The 18,619-nt window shown below is 35.7% G+C and overlaps 1 protein-coding gene across 1 annotated transcript in view; it reads right to left on the reverse strand.

The window, feature by feature from the left end:
• prkci (protein kinase C, iota) overlaps window positions 1–11,576 on the reverse strand; it is a 90,699-nt gene extending 79,123 nt beyond the window's left edge. Inside the window, exon 1 of the mRNA XM_039761203.1 lies at window positions 11,290–11,576. Coding sequence (XP_039617137.1) covers window positions 11,290–11,372 — 83 coding nt within the window. The 5' untranslated portion in view covers window positions 11,373–11,576. The remainder of the gene's footprint in view (window positions 1–11,289) is intronic.
• Window positions 11,577–18,619: the final 7,043 nt, after the last annotated feature.

Consider the following 18,619-nt stretch of genomic DNA (forward strand, 5'->3'; position numbering starts at 1 on the left):
GACCAGCCAGTGAGCCATCATTTAAAACAAGTCCACACACATCTAACCCTAGCAGTTGTTAGATTGCATCTGTCAGACAAGCATCATGTGCTCCCAGCTCTTAAAACAACGACAAGAGACAAGCAAAACGTGCAGCTCACCAACAACAGGAAGACAGCAGATGATGCAACAGCATATCCTTTGCGTACGTTCAGCCGCCCCTCCCTTCACAACACGAGCAGCGTTATACGTCTGGCGAGGAAGAGATGTAACCACGCACAGGGCCAAAAATAAAGGGCAAGTATTGCTTTTACAAAAATTTTTTAAGGTAAAAGTGAAAATAATGCATATGTAACAATTCCCAAGAAAATAATCTCTTTAAATTGTATATTGCCTGCCTAAGGTAAAGTCATCCCTGATGGAGGATCACAGGAATCGTGGGAAAGAGGTGTCCTTTCATTGGATTAGCGCTATTTCAGCTGTGGAATGGCCAAATGGGAGAGGCAGCTTGATGAATGAGGTCTCCAGGACTTAAAACAAATCCAAATCATATTATGTGATATTATCTAATGTGAAATTCTAATCCGTAATTCTAGAATTTTTTATACTGTATTGATGATTTATTCTGTTCTATGTATTGTACTGTATTGTATTGACACCCAATGCACGCCCAAGTCTCTCTTTGAAATGCCTTTCTCGAAATTTCTTCGATTTTTTTCCCTACAAGGGTTTTTTTTTGGGAGTTTTTTCTGGTCTTCTTAGAGGGTCAAGGTTGGGGGGCTGTCAGGAGGCAGGGCCTGTTAAAGCCTATTGTGGCACTTCTTGTGTGATTTTGGGTTATACAAAAAATAAATTGTATTGTATTCAATATCCGGTAAACCAAACACGGAGGTGGGCGAGCGAAGCGAGCAGGGGGCGGAGCCCCCTAGTGTTTTAAAATTAAAAAATAGTAGTGTCTACGTAGCCTCAGTTAAGTTTAGTAGACTTGTATGAGAATTAGGATAAACCTCTGAATTGGTGTGATTGGTGTCTTAAGCATTCACATTCTGAGATTTTTCAGGTACGAAAGACTGAGGTTTTGGTGTAGCATTGTTATACTTAGTAATTATAGCAATGTCCAGTGGTGATGTGTTGTGTATTGATTAGCACAGATAAGTTAAGAATTTCATTTTGCTCTGTACAACTAACAAACATGACCTTATACACACATGAACAAATATCCTCATCAATCATTTTACTTTATTTGATGCAACCTGTGTTGTTTTTCCCAACTTTTGATCTAATTATTACCTGTTAATGTAATGATTTTAATGTTATGTACAGTGTTGTGAACAATTATTTTTCCCCCTTTATGTAATATTTTCTACAGTGACTGTTATTCAAACATCAGTATTACACAAAAGGGACAGGCAGCTAATTTTGGCACACTTCAGTTTCCATTTATGACTGCATTAACTCTGTAACATCTGTGAGCTTTAGATTATGAATGGAGTATTTCAGGTTCTCCCACAAAGTGTCTTTGGACTTTGATGAGACTAATTCACTTCATAAATTTTAATTTTCTTTTCTACCATTCTGATGTAGAGTTTCTTGTGTGTTTCATTGTCTTGCTGCATGTATCACGCAGACTTTATGTTGCTGCTGGCGCAAACGAATTTTAACTTAGGGATCAATAAAGTATTATCTCTTTCTATCTACAGACAATCACGTTGTCTTCTCCTAACTAATCTGTTTTACTGTCTGCAACTATAAATTGCTGTTCAGTGTCTCTTTCAGCAAGTTTCATCTTTTTCATCCAATGCATTTAGCAAAGACAGTGTCACTTCCACATCGTTTTGACACATTCATGCTATTCTTTTTCATTACAACAATTTCAGAAATAAGTAAGCAGCAATCTTATAAGCAGCACTACATTATCAGCTTTAAATAAATATTTGAAATATTTATATTTTTGGAATTATTTTGTGTTATGAAACATAGCTCTAATGCATGTGCCAAGGTACACTTTTATCAGCCATTCAAGTTTTCTCATTAAATTAATGGAACATACATTTGGTTTTCCTTCCATTAACTTCACCAACTTTGAAATGAATGTTGCAATGCATTATTTGCTTTCCTAAACCCTAACTAAACCAGGCAATATAACTTACTATCTAGCATTCAACTGCTTAACATGTTAGCCTAATATTAATTATTCATTTAAAGGGAGAGAGAGAAAGGTTTAGGATTTTGAGCCAGGAAACTTTCAGTACAGATAATGGATGTTGTGGTTTTAGAAACTTTTAAGGAATTGGCTGTGGTCGTGCATCTTTGACTTCAAGTTTGTAATTCACCCATTGTGTCACTCATTAACACTGTTGATATTAGAACACCAGTTTTTTGAATTTGAAGTAGTCAGATGTCATACAACTTGTCATCATTGCAAGTATTTGGTTCCATTACTGCAGAGCAGCTTTTTGTCACTGACTAAACCTTATTATTGAAATGTGTCTACAGAGATGCAGTGCAGGAGGAGGAGGAAAAATACTTCTCAGTTGCCATAAGAGACAGAATAAAAAAAAAAACACCAGTTATGAAGGAGTTGCCATACAGTTGCCTGTGAAGAAGCAGTTTGACCAGAGATGTGTGGCAGCAATGCAAAGACTAATTGAAAACAGTACTTATTTGAAATGGAAAGGATTATTAGTTGGGATTCTTCTTTATCACAACCTGTTAAGATCCTTGCCACTTGGTATGTTTCCTATCCAGCCCAGTCCAGCTGTTATTCACCCTCAACCAACCAGCTTTAACAATATATCTGATATCATACATGACAGACTTAATGTTGAACAACAGAAATCTGACATAAGTATAGCAGTTGTCGAGTAATGCCAGAACAAGCACACAAAAACGCATACTAACAGATGCCAACTCAGCTTTATTTGCTTAGATATAGCTTGGTTTCCAAACATTACCGGTGTATTATTTTAAGACTTTACAATTTACTTTACACTCCTCTGCAGAGCAAAAAAACAGCTGCCCATAAGAGAGGTTTTTCACGCTGTAAGACAGACTCACAGGGAGCTGCAACTACTTAAAATAAATGGGTTAATTTTATGGAATAATCAGAATCTGTGATATATGAATACAGATTCTAGTAGATCATATCTGAATTATAAGTCTCTGGAGCAAAGGGTTATGGAGAAGCAAGCTTTTTCACAATTAGGTAATAAAATATTAAATGTGGTATCCTTGATGGATCAGTGCCGAGTACGCTGCTGGTTTAAGTATACATATGTGATCTGTACAAAAATATAATCAAAAAGCTGGTTAAATGTGCAGATGGTGCCAAACTGTGTGGAAGGGCTAATAGTGTAGGATCAGCTAAAATGTTACAGAGGGACTTGGATAGCATATAGGCTGGGGCACATGTAATTTAATGTAAGCAAATGAAAAGTGTTACATGTAGGAAGTAACAATGTTAGATTTGACTTCACAATGGGAGGTCTGAAACTTGGAAGTACACCTAATAAGAAGGACCAAAGAGGCATAGTGAATTCATCACTGTGTGCATCCAGACAGGGCTTGGATGCAATGCAGAAAGCAAGTAGGGTGTAGGTTATATACTTGACTTCATACTGAAGATTATTGAAGTTGGATAACACTCTGTACATTCCCATGTACCTACTATAAAAATATTGAACTTTGTTGTTAGGAGAGGCTAAGGCTATATATAGACAGAATGTGTTTTTCTGAATACATTGGTTTACTTTCAAATACAGCACCACAGTATTACATAATGTCATGTAAGAAGTGATGCAGCACATTCCTGGATACTTTGGTCTAAGACGTAATTTACATAATTTTATTCCATTACAAATGCATATGTCATTCAGCCATTATTTTAAATACTGCCATTCAAAGAGTGCGCTATCCCAAGAAACATCAATGAATGAATATTAAAATACAGTACATTTCTGCTACATTCTCTCTGCTGATAACTAGATTTTTAGTTTGGTTTTAACAAAAGCATAAATGCCAGAAGGAGTGAAAGAGTCTTTAGGGTAAACAAACTGCAGCAATGTTCTTGCCCTTCATGGTTAATGTCACTTTAACATTTCTGAAGGCCCAAGGACACTACATGATTGGAGAAAACTGACATAGTTTACGTTTGGGTAAATGAACATTTAGTTGCCTAACAGAACACAGACAAAAGCTCACAGTGACTAATGTGCACAGAAAAACATGCACAGCAAGAAATACATGCAACTAGTATGGTAAAAAAAAAGTATAGCAATTTAATTTATTGAACACATACAGCACAAAACAAGAAAAAAACAAAAAAGGTTTATTTATTTTGATGAGCTTGTGGACAGTTTCCCTCCAGAGCTAAAGCCATCCAAATTAGGATACGTTCAGCATGATCATTGACGCATGATCATTGACTGCAACAGTTAATACTTTTTGCAAGAGACTAAATACAATGTGGTATCATGACGTACAATATGGCTGCCCTTTAATTTACATGTTTTGTTTTGTTTCCCCCATTTGTGTACACTAAGTACTTCTCCAAGTTGTTACAAGTTTTCTTTTTCTTATTTTGCTTGTGGTGCTATAAACTGCACAGTACAGTAACACTTATTTATATGGTTTTGTGTTTTCTTCCTACTTTATCATGCAGAGTGTTTCCTCTGCCCCCAGAATTAGTGAGCAGGCTGCCAGTAATCCCGATCACCCTTCCAGTAACCCATAATGGATGGAGTGGGGGTAAAAGCATTGTGACATTCTCTTTTGAACCATATTGAATTAATTTATCAAACAATTGTGATTTTTAATGGGGGTATATGCAACTAGTAGCCCATGGTGTTTGTTTATTTTCCTATTCACTGTGTAAAAATTTGGAAACAATCATGTAGTTAATCATGCACTGCGATTTACTTAATAGTGAAAGATCCAGCAATTTATGAAGGACAAGATTTTAGTTAATGCAGACCTTAAATGTGACATGGCTTCTGTGTAAAATATGTTGAGGTTTGCTTCAGGGCATAAATCTAACACTGCACAATAACACAACTCCCCTCTCCAAATACAAATGGATACCTGCAATTCTGACCATCTTTCCTACTTACAGTGGTGTGAAAAACTATTTGCCCCCTTCCTGATTTCTTATTCTTTTGCATGTTTGTCACACAAAATGTTTCTGATCATCAAACACATTTAACCATTAGTCAAATATAACACAAGTAAACACAAAATGCAGTTTTTAAATGATGGTTTTATTATTTAGGGAGAAAAAAAATCCAAACCTACATGGCCCTGTGTGAAAAAGCAATTGCCCCCTTGTTAAAAAATAACCTAACTGTGGTGTATCACACCTGAGTTCAATTTCCGTAGCCACCCCCAGGCCTGATTACTGCCACACCTGTTTCAATCAAGAAATCACTTCAATAGGAGCTGCCTGACACAGAGAAGTAGACCAAAAGCACCTCAAAAGCTAGACATCATGCCAAGATCCAAAGAAATTCAGGAACAAATGAGAACAGAAGTAATTGAGATCTATCAGTCTGGTAAAGGTTATAAAGCCATTTCTAAAGCTTTGGGACTCCAGCGAACCACAGTGAGAGCCATTATCCACAAATGGCAAAACATGGAACAGTGGTGAACCTTCCCAGGAGTGGCGGCCGACCAAAATTACCCCAAGAGCGCAGAGACGACTCATCCGAGAGGTCACAAAAGACCCCAGGACAACGTCTAAAGAACTACAGGCCTCACTTGCCTCAATTAAGGTCAGTGTTCACGACTCCACCATAAGAAAGAGACTGGGCAAAACGGCCTGCATGGCAGATTTCAAGACGCAAACCACTGTTAAGCAAAAGAACATTAGGGCTCGTCTCAATTTTGCTAAGAAACATCTCAATGATTGCCAAGACTTTTGGGAAAATACCTTGTGGACTGATGAGACAAAAGTTGAACTTTTTGGAAGGCAAATGTCCGTCACATCTGGCGTAAAAGGAACACAGCATTTCAGAAAAGAACATCATACCAACAGTAAAATATGGTGGTGGTAGTGTGATGGTCTGGGGTTGTTTTGCTGCTTCAGGACCTGGAAGGCTTGCTGTGATAGATGGAACCATGAATTCTACTGTCTACCAAAAAATCCTGAAGGTGAATGTCCGGCCATCTGTTCGTCAACTCAAGCTGAAGCGATCTTGGGTGCTGCAACAGGACAATGACCCAAAACACACCAGCAAATCCACCTCTGAATGGCTGAAGAAAAACAAAATGAAGACTTTGGAGTGGCCTAGTCAAAGTCCTGACCTGAATCCAATTGAGATGCTATGGCATGACCTTAAAAAGGCGGTTCATGCTAGAAAACCCTCAAATAAAGCTGAATTACAACAATTCTGCAAAGATGAGTGGGCCAAAATTCCTCCAGAGCGCTGTAAAAGACTCATTGCAAGTTATCGCAAACGCTTGATTGCAGTTATTTCTGCTAAGGGTGGCCCAACCAGTTATTAGGTTCAGGGGGCAATTACTTTTTCACACAGAGCCACGTAGGTTTGGATTTTTTTTTCTCCCTAAATAATAAAAACCATCATTTAAAAACTGCATTTTGGGTTTACTTGTGATATATTTGACTAATGGTTAAATGTGTTTGATGATCAGAAACATTTTGTGTGACAAACATGCAAAAGAATAAGAAATCAGGAAGGGGGCAAATAGTTTTTCACACCACTGTATATAAGTGTATGCACATCTTTGGGCATGAATACTGTGAATACGATTTAAATACAACTTTGCATGCATGCCTTTTATGGTAAAAAAGAGCTCCTCCATTATTTCACTATTTATTGCATCTATTATTTCCTTATTTAAATCTTTTCAGTCATTAAAATTAGAATTTATAAAAGGCTTAAATATATTTATTGAACTTAATTTATTTGTTTTCTGAATATGTAATGAAGAAATTACTACAATGGGGAGCCCATTAATTGTGCACATTTGTCTCTGTGTGGGTTAGTTATGCTATTATACCTTACAAGCTGGGCACTTCTTACACTGAAGTGCGGGTGTGGAGTATGTGTGGTGACAGAACTCGAAATGCTAAAAATAAGAGGATGTTGAAAAAAAAATACAATTTTAAAACATGTGCGTCTTCAAGGCTGGGTTTGAACTTCAAGAAAATCAAAAGCCTCAAGAAGATATATAGCAAAAGGTGCATCCCAGAAAGTAAAAGCCACAAATTTGACTGAGCATGTTGCAACAGTTTTCTCAAACAGTATACCAGCCAGATTCAGGAGATCACACTTATCTAATGTTTATACAGTAGATGGAAATACATTCATACAACCCAGGATACCCAAGTCAGAAACCATATTGGCAAGACAATTTTGATACCAGCCAGGATGCCTTGATAGATGAGCCCACTGAGGGGTAAATGCACTCATAGCATTCTAAACCTGTTGTTAGTCTAATCTCCCCAGTTCCAAATAAAGTAGAGGGAAAGACAACTGGATGCAGGACATTCAAGTCAGAACCACTATTGGGTGCACAGTGATTTGGCCTATCCATTACTTAGCCTGATGATGGTTTATAAATACAATATCGGTCTTCATTGGCATTTTTTTTTAAAAATGGTCTCAAGCATGTAACATTGTCTGCTTTTTTATTAGCCATTTGACTACACAGAACACCTGATAAAGCTGGGAGACGGGTTTAATTTCCCAAGCAAAATAAACAAGCATATGTATACTGCTACTAGACTATTTGTGAGATATGTACATATGCACTGAACCACCATTAAAACAACAGAAATAATATATGCAGTCATTATTATCAAAAGTCACAGAGGTGGACCACTTTTGTCTTTCTTAGTGAATGACAGGGAAGCAACTATAAAAATCACTCTGTGATCCTGTAAAATTCTGATGATTTGGCATGTCTACCAAGGTATACCAGAGTCACCTTAAACAGCAATATATTCAGTGACTTGGACACACTACGGTTATGTTTAATTTCTTCTATTTCCGGCGCCGCATCCGAGTGGCAGCCTTTCCAGCAGCTCCGTGTATGACTATCTTTTTACCTTTTTTTTTTTACCTTTTTTTCTATTTTTTCTCTATTCACTGATCACTTCTACCACTTTCTTTTATATTGTTTTTTGTATCAGTATACTGCTGCTGGATTATGTGAATTTCTCCTTGGGATTAATCAAGTATCTATCTATCTATAAGCCTGTCCTTTTGCTTAAAGCAGTCCTCCAATACTAACCCACGGTACTTTATTAACCTCTTCTTCTTGGTTAACTGTGTTGACTGCATTTCCATCTCCTTCATTTGCTCAGGTAGGTAGCAGTTTTTTATCTCTGTTTTACAATTTGATTGTTTATACCTAGACTATTCTCTTTTCTCTTCCAGTTTTACACTAACAAATATTTGAAACATCTACCAGTATAAAAAACATAGTAAAATGCAAATCATTACGTGATAGTTTAAAATACAGCAGACCCCCGCAAAGTTGCAGTTCAGAGATTGCGGCCTAAGTCATTTGCAGATTTTTTCTTAGAACCTAACCAATAATTGTTAGCAAAAACCAGAAATATCCTCTGCAATTTTTTATGGCTGTTTTTGTGGCAATACTGTACTGTAGAGAGAACAGGAAGCAACCGTAGAGGAAAACGCGGCTTGGGATGGTGAAAGTAGCCAATTTGGGAGTGATATTTATTTCTCCTTGCTGCTGATTGACTGCTGCCCTGTAATGCATCTCCAGCTGATTGTCCTTGTGTTTTCCATTTTGTTCTTCTTAAAGCCCCAATATGCCACAGAAATGCCCTGCACCTTCTAAGCCTTCTGGCAATGAGCCTAAGCACCAGAAGAAGTTTAAGACACTCCAGGAGAAGGTTGAACCACTGGATTTGCTCCGGGAACTAAAAAGTTATGTCACAGTAGCGCACCATTATGGCATCAACAAAAGCACCGTACACTACATAAAGAAGAATGAGGCAGCGATCAGGAGTACCGTATCAGCAAGTTTCTATGATAGTGCCAAAAAGGTAACGACCGTAAGAAATAAGAATATTGTCAGGATATAATCTATCTTGGCACTGTGGATCACTGACTGCAGGAAGCTGTAAATCCTCTGCATCGTACTGCACAGCTAATTCATCATCACCAATATCATTCATTATTGGTGAGTACCCGTATATTTTACTGTATTTTTTTATTATTAAATTATTACATATTTACCTTACTTATAACAAAGAAAATGACAGCACATACCAAAGAAAACACGCTTGCATGAATTACATATACTGTAGTGGTAACATCGGTATTTTACATTCTAGCACTGTGGGAGACATAGCAGTACAGTACTGTATAGTATATGGATTTACCTTTACATTCTTTTTTTAGGTAATGTATTAAGCTGAGGCTTAAATAAAAGCTGAGGCTTAAATAAAATTAAAGTGTTTTGGGGGCATATTTAGGGTTTAAAATATAAAAATAAGCATTTTTTTTTTAACCACATCCATAATTTGCGGTTTTTCACAATTTGTGGGTGCTCCAGGAACGTAACCCCCGCGAATTTCAGGGGTGTACAGAACTCCAAAATGTATGATAATCTTTTGGCAGGTAAATAACAACTGAAAGATTTTAAAGGTGAAACGTTGATACCCCTCATGACATGAATATATAAATATTTATATTAACACTTTGCATTTTTTAACTGACTTGTATTAGCTGAAAAAAGATCTTTTAAGAGAAGTAAAATGACCAAAGTCAACTGCTGGAATGAAAAGATGACAAAGGACTACTTAAAATATTTATGCTTGCACTACGTGTAAACTACAGATGTGAACTACCAAAAAACTACTTGGGAAAAGTAAATATCCACTTTCATTCTTACTATTTTGGTTGAGCGAATACATGAAGAGAAACCATAGCTAGTAATACTACAAAATATTAAATAACATGGTTTAACAGTAATGATTTTCAATTTGTAAAACAAAAAATCATAATGAATACAAAGTGACATGAGGAAAATGTGTTAATTATGTCAACCTGAGTAACAGGTTTCTCAAGTTGCATTGAAATAGTCAAACTAAGGCTATCTTCTGCACAAATCTGTGCAATAGAGACCTAGTCTACGGTTGTAGTTGTATAAAACCTTGGGCATATCTCATTTGCTTAGATCAGTAGCAAAGATGAAATGGGAGAAAAGATCCGTCTCTTTGCGCTTCTCTAGATCAATTCAGTTCTAGTCATTTCCTTTTACATTATTAGAGGGGGGAACAACACAAAAATATTACATGAATGATGCTTTTCCAGGATCCATTCGAGTCATCAGAAATGTCAAGCCGACTGCTTTATCATACATACAAAATTGGTAGGAAGGAAACGTGAAGTGTTTAGAGAGACTTTTCCTGAAAAACTTCTCCAAGGGTAGGTCTGCTTTCTCTATAATGCGGTGACAATTATTTTAGTTTAAAAAAAAAATAAATATATATATATATATAAATCAACACAATAAATCAGTCTTTGTAAATTCAAACCTAATTTTATCAATATCCAAACAACGTAGACAATGACACTGCGTTTTACAGCGCAATTCACAATGAAGATGATGCATAAAAATTACACCAATATGTGATGCAAACTGCTTTAATTTCCCTTCAAATGTTTCAGCTGCTAATAATAACAATAATTAACTTAAGCAAAAAAAACAAGACTTCATGTGGGATACAGAGATTAATGGGCGGATGGAAGACGCCTGCTTAATGTATACATATGAGACGTGTTGCTGCAACGGTCATAAAAGGACGAAGAGCTGTCACTTTTAAAATACTTTCCTAGCAGATCTGAAAGTGTACATTTGGCAAGAAAAAAAAATGCGTTTTCGATAACTAAAGAAAATCTTCAGACAATGACCTCCATAAGAATGCTGCAGTGAAAATTGGATAAGTATGGATGCAGGTTAAGGGACGGCCCGTCCGATTCGGTATTGCTAGGTTGCAGTTCGCAAAAAGAAGCGCAAACATAAACAATCGCGCTAGACAATATAAGAATCAAGTATGGCAAAGGTCGTAAGAGTAACTAACAAACCACTAGCGTGCACCTATAGTTTTTTGTGGGCTAACTGAAGCGGCCTGGACGTAACAAGGGCTAGCGAAGCATTCCTGCGTGAAGGTGTTTCAAGACCCGCCTCTCGTTCGAAGGGGGTTTAAAAGTGTACCAGTTACACCTATACGTATATCTAAAGGCGTTTGCTTAAATCACCTACGTGCCACCGTAATACATATGACCACTGTCCACGACCTTCCTCTCGTCCACTTACCCTTTATAGTAGGCTTTTACCCGGACCTGGTGGGGATTGTCTCCGGGATGGGACATAGAACTGTCCCGCTGCGTCGGCATCATAGGCACAAGAAGGCTGACACAACCCTAGGTGACGGTTGTCACTTTTTTCGCTTTTAAATCTGTAATTTCGATTCACCTAATTACGTAAATACCACTTTTAGCTAATGGTAGCAAAAGGACATTATCAAAAGTTACCCAATACCAGAGATAAACCTTCCCCACACTTTCAGTATCGGCCACCACAGAAACACACCCTTCCACAAAGGCCCGGCCGCCGGATGTACCAAATGGCACACCAGACGAGGGGGAGAACTAAAGTTATTTTCATTTTAGGTTTATTTAAAATTATATATACATTTCTAGTACACTTTCTACATTACAATTTCAGAAACATAAAAGTGCCTAATGTAAAACCATATTATTTATAAACGAAAGTTACTGTCATATTGTAGTATTAATGAAATGCTTCCCAAAGTTGTTTTGCCCGAGAGGTATGTGCCGGTACCAATACAATTCAGCGAAGGGGGACAATGTTTACACGAAAATCACCGGAACACAAATTACTGACCGAATGACTAATTTAGAGTAATACATCTCAATCTGTTCATACATATTGATATCTGCAAAAAGGGACAATTTTGGTATGATTTTAATTCCACTACTCCCGTAAAATAACATGACGAAGACCAACACATTCTTGAGTTACATCGTAAGCAAATGTGAAGGGGTGATGGGAAATGGAGTTTGGAATCACTGATAAACTACTTTTTTCTTAATGGATACAGGTTTACATTTTTCTTAAATTTAATGATACATATAATTATTTGGATTCTATGCAGGTCTTGGACCTGCGTCAGTCATTTCAGCTACATAAATGGCTTCATCTTTAGATAAAACGTAAACACTTTGAAGGTATGCGACAGGTTTTGATCAATTCAAATAGGGTAACTGTAAACGGATACATTATTATGTAAATTCATATTCAAGCATATTCAGTTCTTTATTGCTTTACACCAGTCAACATGATTTTGTATCTAATCTTTGTTTTTGACTCTAGACAATGTTGATAACTTAAGAGTACTAACTTAGAGACTAACTCAGAGGCTAATCAATAACAAACCGATATGCATCTGTGTGGATTTGCTCCTACTGTCCGAAGACATACAGGTTAGGTGAACTGACCCATGTGTGTGTTTGTGTTCGCCCTGCAGTGGACTGGTGCACTGTCCAGAATATGCAAAAGAAAATGGACAGGATATTATTCCAAAAATATTATGGATTAATATTTTTTTTCTCTATATACAAACGAATAGGAAATCAGTCAAGTATATAATTCTTTATTCAAAATAAAACATGTTAAAACAGATGTAACATTAAATAAACAAGTACATAAAATAACCTGTACAAAAATGACTTCTAAGGTTACTGCAGAAATCAATTAGGAAAAACATACATACTCTTGCAGCACATTCTAAAATATTTTTACTGAACATTTGTGAATGGAAACAGGTTTTATTAGTTTTTTTGTGCATTCATTGAAGTTCAGTTTAATAATAATAAAACACTCATGATGGTAAATTTATGAACCATTGCAGCTTTCGTAAGGTAACACATTTCAGTTGAACTGTGCCTATATTATGAATGCATTTAATAAATATATTTTCCTTTTGTCCTCTCCATACATCCATTTTTTTAACACACATGTCCAGATCAGAGTTGTGGAGAGCGGGGGTCTATTCCAGCTGAACTGGGCAATAGTAGTAACTAACTATGGATGGAAATCCAGCCCATTCTGGGGTTTATTCACACAGTGCCAACTAACAATATGTTTATCAAAAACTGTAAGTCTCTGGAACATAGCAGGAAAATATTTAAAACATTGCCAAACCAATATAAAATGAAATATGCACAATTTAAAATTGATAGTTTAAATATCAAGACATTAAATAAGCATGGATACTCATTTATAAACACAAACACATCCATTTATTACATTATGTGGCTCTTAAGAACTTTGGCTAGCATTTTTATTCTAGCTTCAAACACACACTAAAAACTGATTATGCTATAACCGTGACACCGTAAGTTCATCAAGAGGGTTATATGTAACCAATAAAAATAATTAAGTGGATATAAAACAAACATACAGAGACTATTTAGAAGGAAGTAAAATAGTACCAAGATATTTTGAACATCTGAATTTAAGAATTCACTGTCATAATTTGTGAAAGGAAAGAACAGAAACACAAACAACACATTAAAAAAAAATCTTCTTCCTTTGGTCATTTAGAATAATAACACTAGTGTTACGAGTCGTGGTTCACATACAAATTATGACTCTTTTGTTATATAAAATAATTTCAATATGGTAATACATCAATTTTTTATTGCTATCTATGCAAAGTTTGCAGTTTGTTCCAATGTTCACATAGGCTTCTCTAGGTACACCAGTTTCTTCCTGCATCCCAAAGATGTGCATGTTAAGTCAAAAAGTATCTCTGCATTAGCCATTACAAATCAATATGAGTTCTTTTCTGAAGATGTAAGGATAGGGTCAACCTTGCTGCAGCCCTGTAATGAGAGAAAATAAAAAAAAACACACTTGGAAAAATAATGATGTCAATAAATGCCTTTTCATAACCACCAGAAACATGCATATTCTTCATCAATTCAGAAAGAATATTAAATGTTCAGGCCTATAGTCACCTGCTTAAAAAGAAATGTAGGATTGCTTTCATAAAAATTCAGAACACAAATGATCTTATTGTTTGTTTTCTGGTGCATGTAAGAGTCTAAGGCAGCTCAGTCCATCAAGCTTGTTTTGTAGGCTAATAACTAAGCCATTCCAGTCCCTCCTCTAGATATACTTGCTATCAAGATTTCTGCTTCAACTTTAAGACTATATACAGTGAATACAAAAAGTCTCAGCTCAATCAGAGCCACTTTAATTGATGTCAGATGTTATATACTACAGTAACTGCTATTTGAGATGAGAATTATTGTGATTGCTTGATGAACACAGCCACATCCTTGATTATCAAAGGGTGCGACATTAATGCAACCAGATTTTTATATGATTTTTTTTGTCTATTTATTTTAAACCGTTTCCGATTTCTTTTCACCTTCTTTGTATAGATTGCAATTTTGCAATAAAGATGGAATAAGTTCTGACAGGATTTATCTTGGTTTAATTTTTTTATTACACAAAATTGTGATTTTGGCAGGTAGTGTGTAGACTTTTTATATCCACTATAATTTGTTCCAGATCTTCACACATCTTTGTGTGAAAAAGTGCTTTCTGGTTTGCATTTTGAATGCATTTCTTTTTAATAGTTATTGCTGTTATCAAGTGCACTATTTTCTGTTTAACTGAGAATTTTACTAGATCATCTCTGACATCTCTAAAAAATTAAGCCTTGGTTTACTTCCCTTCTTTGTTCTACTGTATATCAAAGACACATTGCCTGAAGGACAAGAATGTTGTGTTAATATACAGTATACTCTGAAATCCTTTACAGATTTGACTTCCCGTAAGGCAGTGGCACTCATCTTGCATTTACAATTAATGTTAGTTTTGCCTACATGTGATCACTCTGAAGAGAGTTTGTGCAATTCTGAAGATGGTCCAGATTAAAACTGATTGCAATAAAGTGCTACAGTGAATAAGATTCTAACTGGAAACCAGTGCCGTTAGGGCTACATGGACTTGGGAGAGAGATGCTGTCAAAAAAGGTGGAGCCATCCACAGAAGCCATGCAGAAGGTATGCGAGTATGTTATGTGAGTGAGTGGGAGCAAAACAGAATGAAAGATGATCAAGCATTTAAAGAGCAAAATTTACAAGACCCATCCATTCTGTTTAAATCCACTGGCCTAGGTACATAGTTGCTGGTGATCTCAGGAAAAACCCTTGTTTGGATCAGCTCACAAAACTGAGGAAAACAAGTGCAGATGGTATTGCTTCTGACACCAATTTTTCTGACTGAGCGGGCCAAGGCAGGGCTGATGGCATGAATGTGCCAACAGGGGAAGCATCAGAAAAAAACATCACTGAAGCCAGATGAACAGAGCCTTGGAAGATCAGACTGCCCACAACAGTGTTGGAGGGCAGCTGATGAAGGAGACAGCTTCCATTAAACCTTGTTCAAGGGAGCGACATTGCATTTTCGAATGCATTAGGCAAGAAGCACCAGTGAAGATAATATTTATGGCATTATTTGTCTGATATTTTGTCACACAGTATAACCACCAACAGATAGTATTAAATGACATCCCAAGATCAAATACTCAACAACAAAAGCAGAGATGTAAATGAATACTTATGAATTTCCAATTTCTGTTTAATGCACAAAATCATATTGTATACAAGTAATTGACATGATTCATGATAATGTTGATGATTACACCAAAACAATGTGACATACAAGTGACATACCTTTAAATTGTTTCACAAAAAAAAAAAAAAAAAAATCAACCTGTGGTGTTTTTAAGGGTCACTTGAAACAGTGTTTTCCTTCAAGCTCAGACTTAACATGTGCCTACAAGAGTAAATGTATGCCTAGAATACTGCAGGGTTAAAGGGCCTGTCAAAGTAAAGGAAAAAGGCTAGGTGAGCCAGGCACAAAGAAAATTTTACATACTCCAAAACAGAAATATTTTTTCTAGATAAGAAATTGCATTGAATATATCATGAAAAATTGGAAAAAATAAGTATAAGGACTAAGTTCAGTTTCCTATTAACATTTTACTAAGTTATTAAGGCATGTTTACTATTTAATTTTTTAAGGCGGGGGCAGTGTCCTATTGCCCTAAATACAGAGATGCCTCTGCTACGTACCAAAAATGATACAAACTGGAATGAACAGTAATGAATACTTGCTGTACCCAGAGAAGATCAAATTATGGCAATAAATTAGTTCATCCCAGACTATGGATTAAGCAAAGTAGTATATTGTGAATATGACGTAAAAAAGTCCATGATTGTACTGAAATCTGGAACTATTTCCGGGATAAGTAATGCTTTGTGGATGGCAATGTTGCAGTTGGCACCAAGTGCCACAACAGGACTTAAAGAAAAGAAACATAATAGAAGTGGCTATGTGCAACATCAAAAAGCTTAGTGTATCAATGAATTTCACAAGTCTTCTTCTTACATTAGCTGGGAGAATTTGCTTACTAAATACATATGTTTTAATAAAATAGGTAACAGAAGTTTCTTAAAAACTTTGTTTATGTGTAATTTGTGATTTCTCTGCATTCATCCCTGACTTGCATTAATTTTGTTAATGAAGATTCTGTTTTTGTTCACTATTTACCATCTGCATATTATTAAGGATGTGAAGGGATGCCATGTGGTCCCTATTATGTCAAACTATGATTATGAAGTTGACCTGCTTTCTTTCCAAGTAGTATAAACTGACCATTGTTAATATCTGCAAAGAAGGTTACAAACTGAGGGAGAGTACTGTAGAAAAAAATTAGTGATCTAATTTTAAGAATAAAAAAGTTTAAACCTTTAGCACTGCCCAATAATATATTCAAATGAAATATTCATACATACCTGAGCTAATTTCATACTATCCTGCTGTTTCTTTCTGACTTCCTGTATTGTTAAATTACCACCTGCAAAATATAAAGAAAATATGGTTCTACACATTAATGAATATAATGTCAAAGGACATTGTAAAGACCAATGTTGAGCATTAGGCTTTCATATTATCTCATAGGGACTAAAATTACAATGTCAAATCATGGAATAACTACAAATACACTCCTATTATCCGTTAGTACCAGTATTTCTGTATAAGCTTTCTGCTACAAAGACATTATTTATCTTTGGTTCACAGTTAAAGCCTTTATGTCTGCCATCTGTAAAATGTATTCTTGACTGTGTAAAATTTGGAACACTTTAATTTCAGATGCATCCAAAGTACAAAACAATGCATCCATCACAAATGATTTTCCCTTCAAGCTTCCAGGTTTCCTTTTCAAGGTTATGTTTTTGTCCAGTAATTTTTTATGCTTTGCATGGATTTAAACACCTAGCTCATAAAATGGAAGGGAGCGTTGTACAAAAGTTTTTACCTCCATCCAGTTTCATCTGTTACACATGCTGTTTAACCCCCAGCTACTGCCTTCAGTGTGATATTCCAGAAATTTATGTTCAAGGATTTAAGTTTATTTATTTTTTATTAACTGCTGTGATTGTTACATAAAATTCTTATTTGTATATAGTTCTAAGAGACACATTAAAATAAAAATGAAAATATGTAAAAAAAGGAAAACACTTAGTAAAAGAAAAAAGATAAACAAAGAGCCCTATATGCATTATACAGTGCAATGGCTGATCTGAAAATGGGGTGAAACATTTTTCCTGCTTTGAGGGTGTTTCTCATCACATCATGCTGACTTGCAGAATAAAATCATCTGGTTCACCTAATCCTTTAAATACAAGATAAAAATGATCCAGAGTCTTAATTTGTTTGGTTGGAAAGTTAATATAGTGAAACGTTTTTGGTAGCACTTTTTTAAAATTAAAAAGAGTGAAGTATCTATGTAGAATGAAGGCTGTCACTGACAGCATATACTGACAGTGGTATAAAGCATGGGTCTCCAACTCCAGTCCTGAAACGCTAATATAGCTGCAGGTTTTCATTCTAACCCTTTTCTTTATTAGTGAAAGGTTTTTGCTGCCAGCTAACTTTTTTGCCTCATTTTAATTGACTTTTTTTACTTGTTTTTAAAGATTCAGTCATCTGAATTACTTATTTTTTCCTTAAGCAGCCCCCAAACAGAAATGAGATGTGAATTGAGTCAACAGATGACCAGCTAAGCCTAGGCCTTAAACTTCAAACAGTTTCTTAATTTGAAGCCAATTTTTGCTGTTAATTAAACCTGTTATTTGATACTATGCCTTGCTGGTTCTGTCATTCCGCAACAGCAAATATTTCCAATATTGTTGATTTTCTTTTTTCTATGACTACTGTCAAAATGTTTTGGTGGCCATAGCAGATCAACATTACGGAGATTCATCTATCTTTATTTTCAGATACTGTAAAATTGACACAGGTTGATGATCATAAGTTGGCTCCTTTTACATCTCATTATTTTTTGGCCGATAATTCAGGAAAAAGGAAATAATTAAGGGGATGAGAATTAAATAGCAATTCAGTTAAAATTAAGGCAAAATAGATAATTAACAGCAAAAACTGGTCACTAATTAAGAAAAGGGTTAGAATGATAACCTGTAGCAATGGGAGAGCTCCAAGGACCTCATTCATAAAGCTTGTGTATGCATAAAAAGAGGTT

The sequence above is a fragment of the Polypterus senegalus genome, chromosome 1 (genome assembly GCF_016835505.1).
Source record: "Polypterus senegalus isolate Bchr_013 chromosome 1, ASM1683550v1, whole genome shotgun sequence".
Classification (NCBI taxonomy): Eukaryota; Metazoa; Chordata; class Cladistia; order Polypteriformes; family Polypteridae; genus Polypterus; species Polypterus senegalus.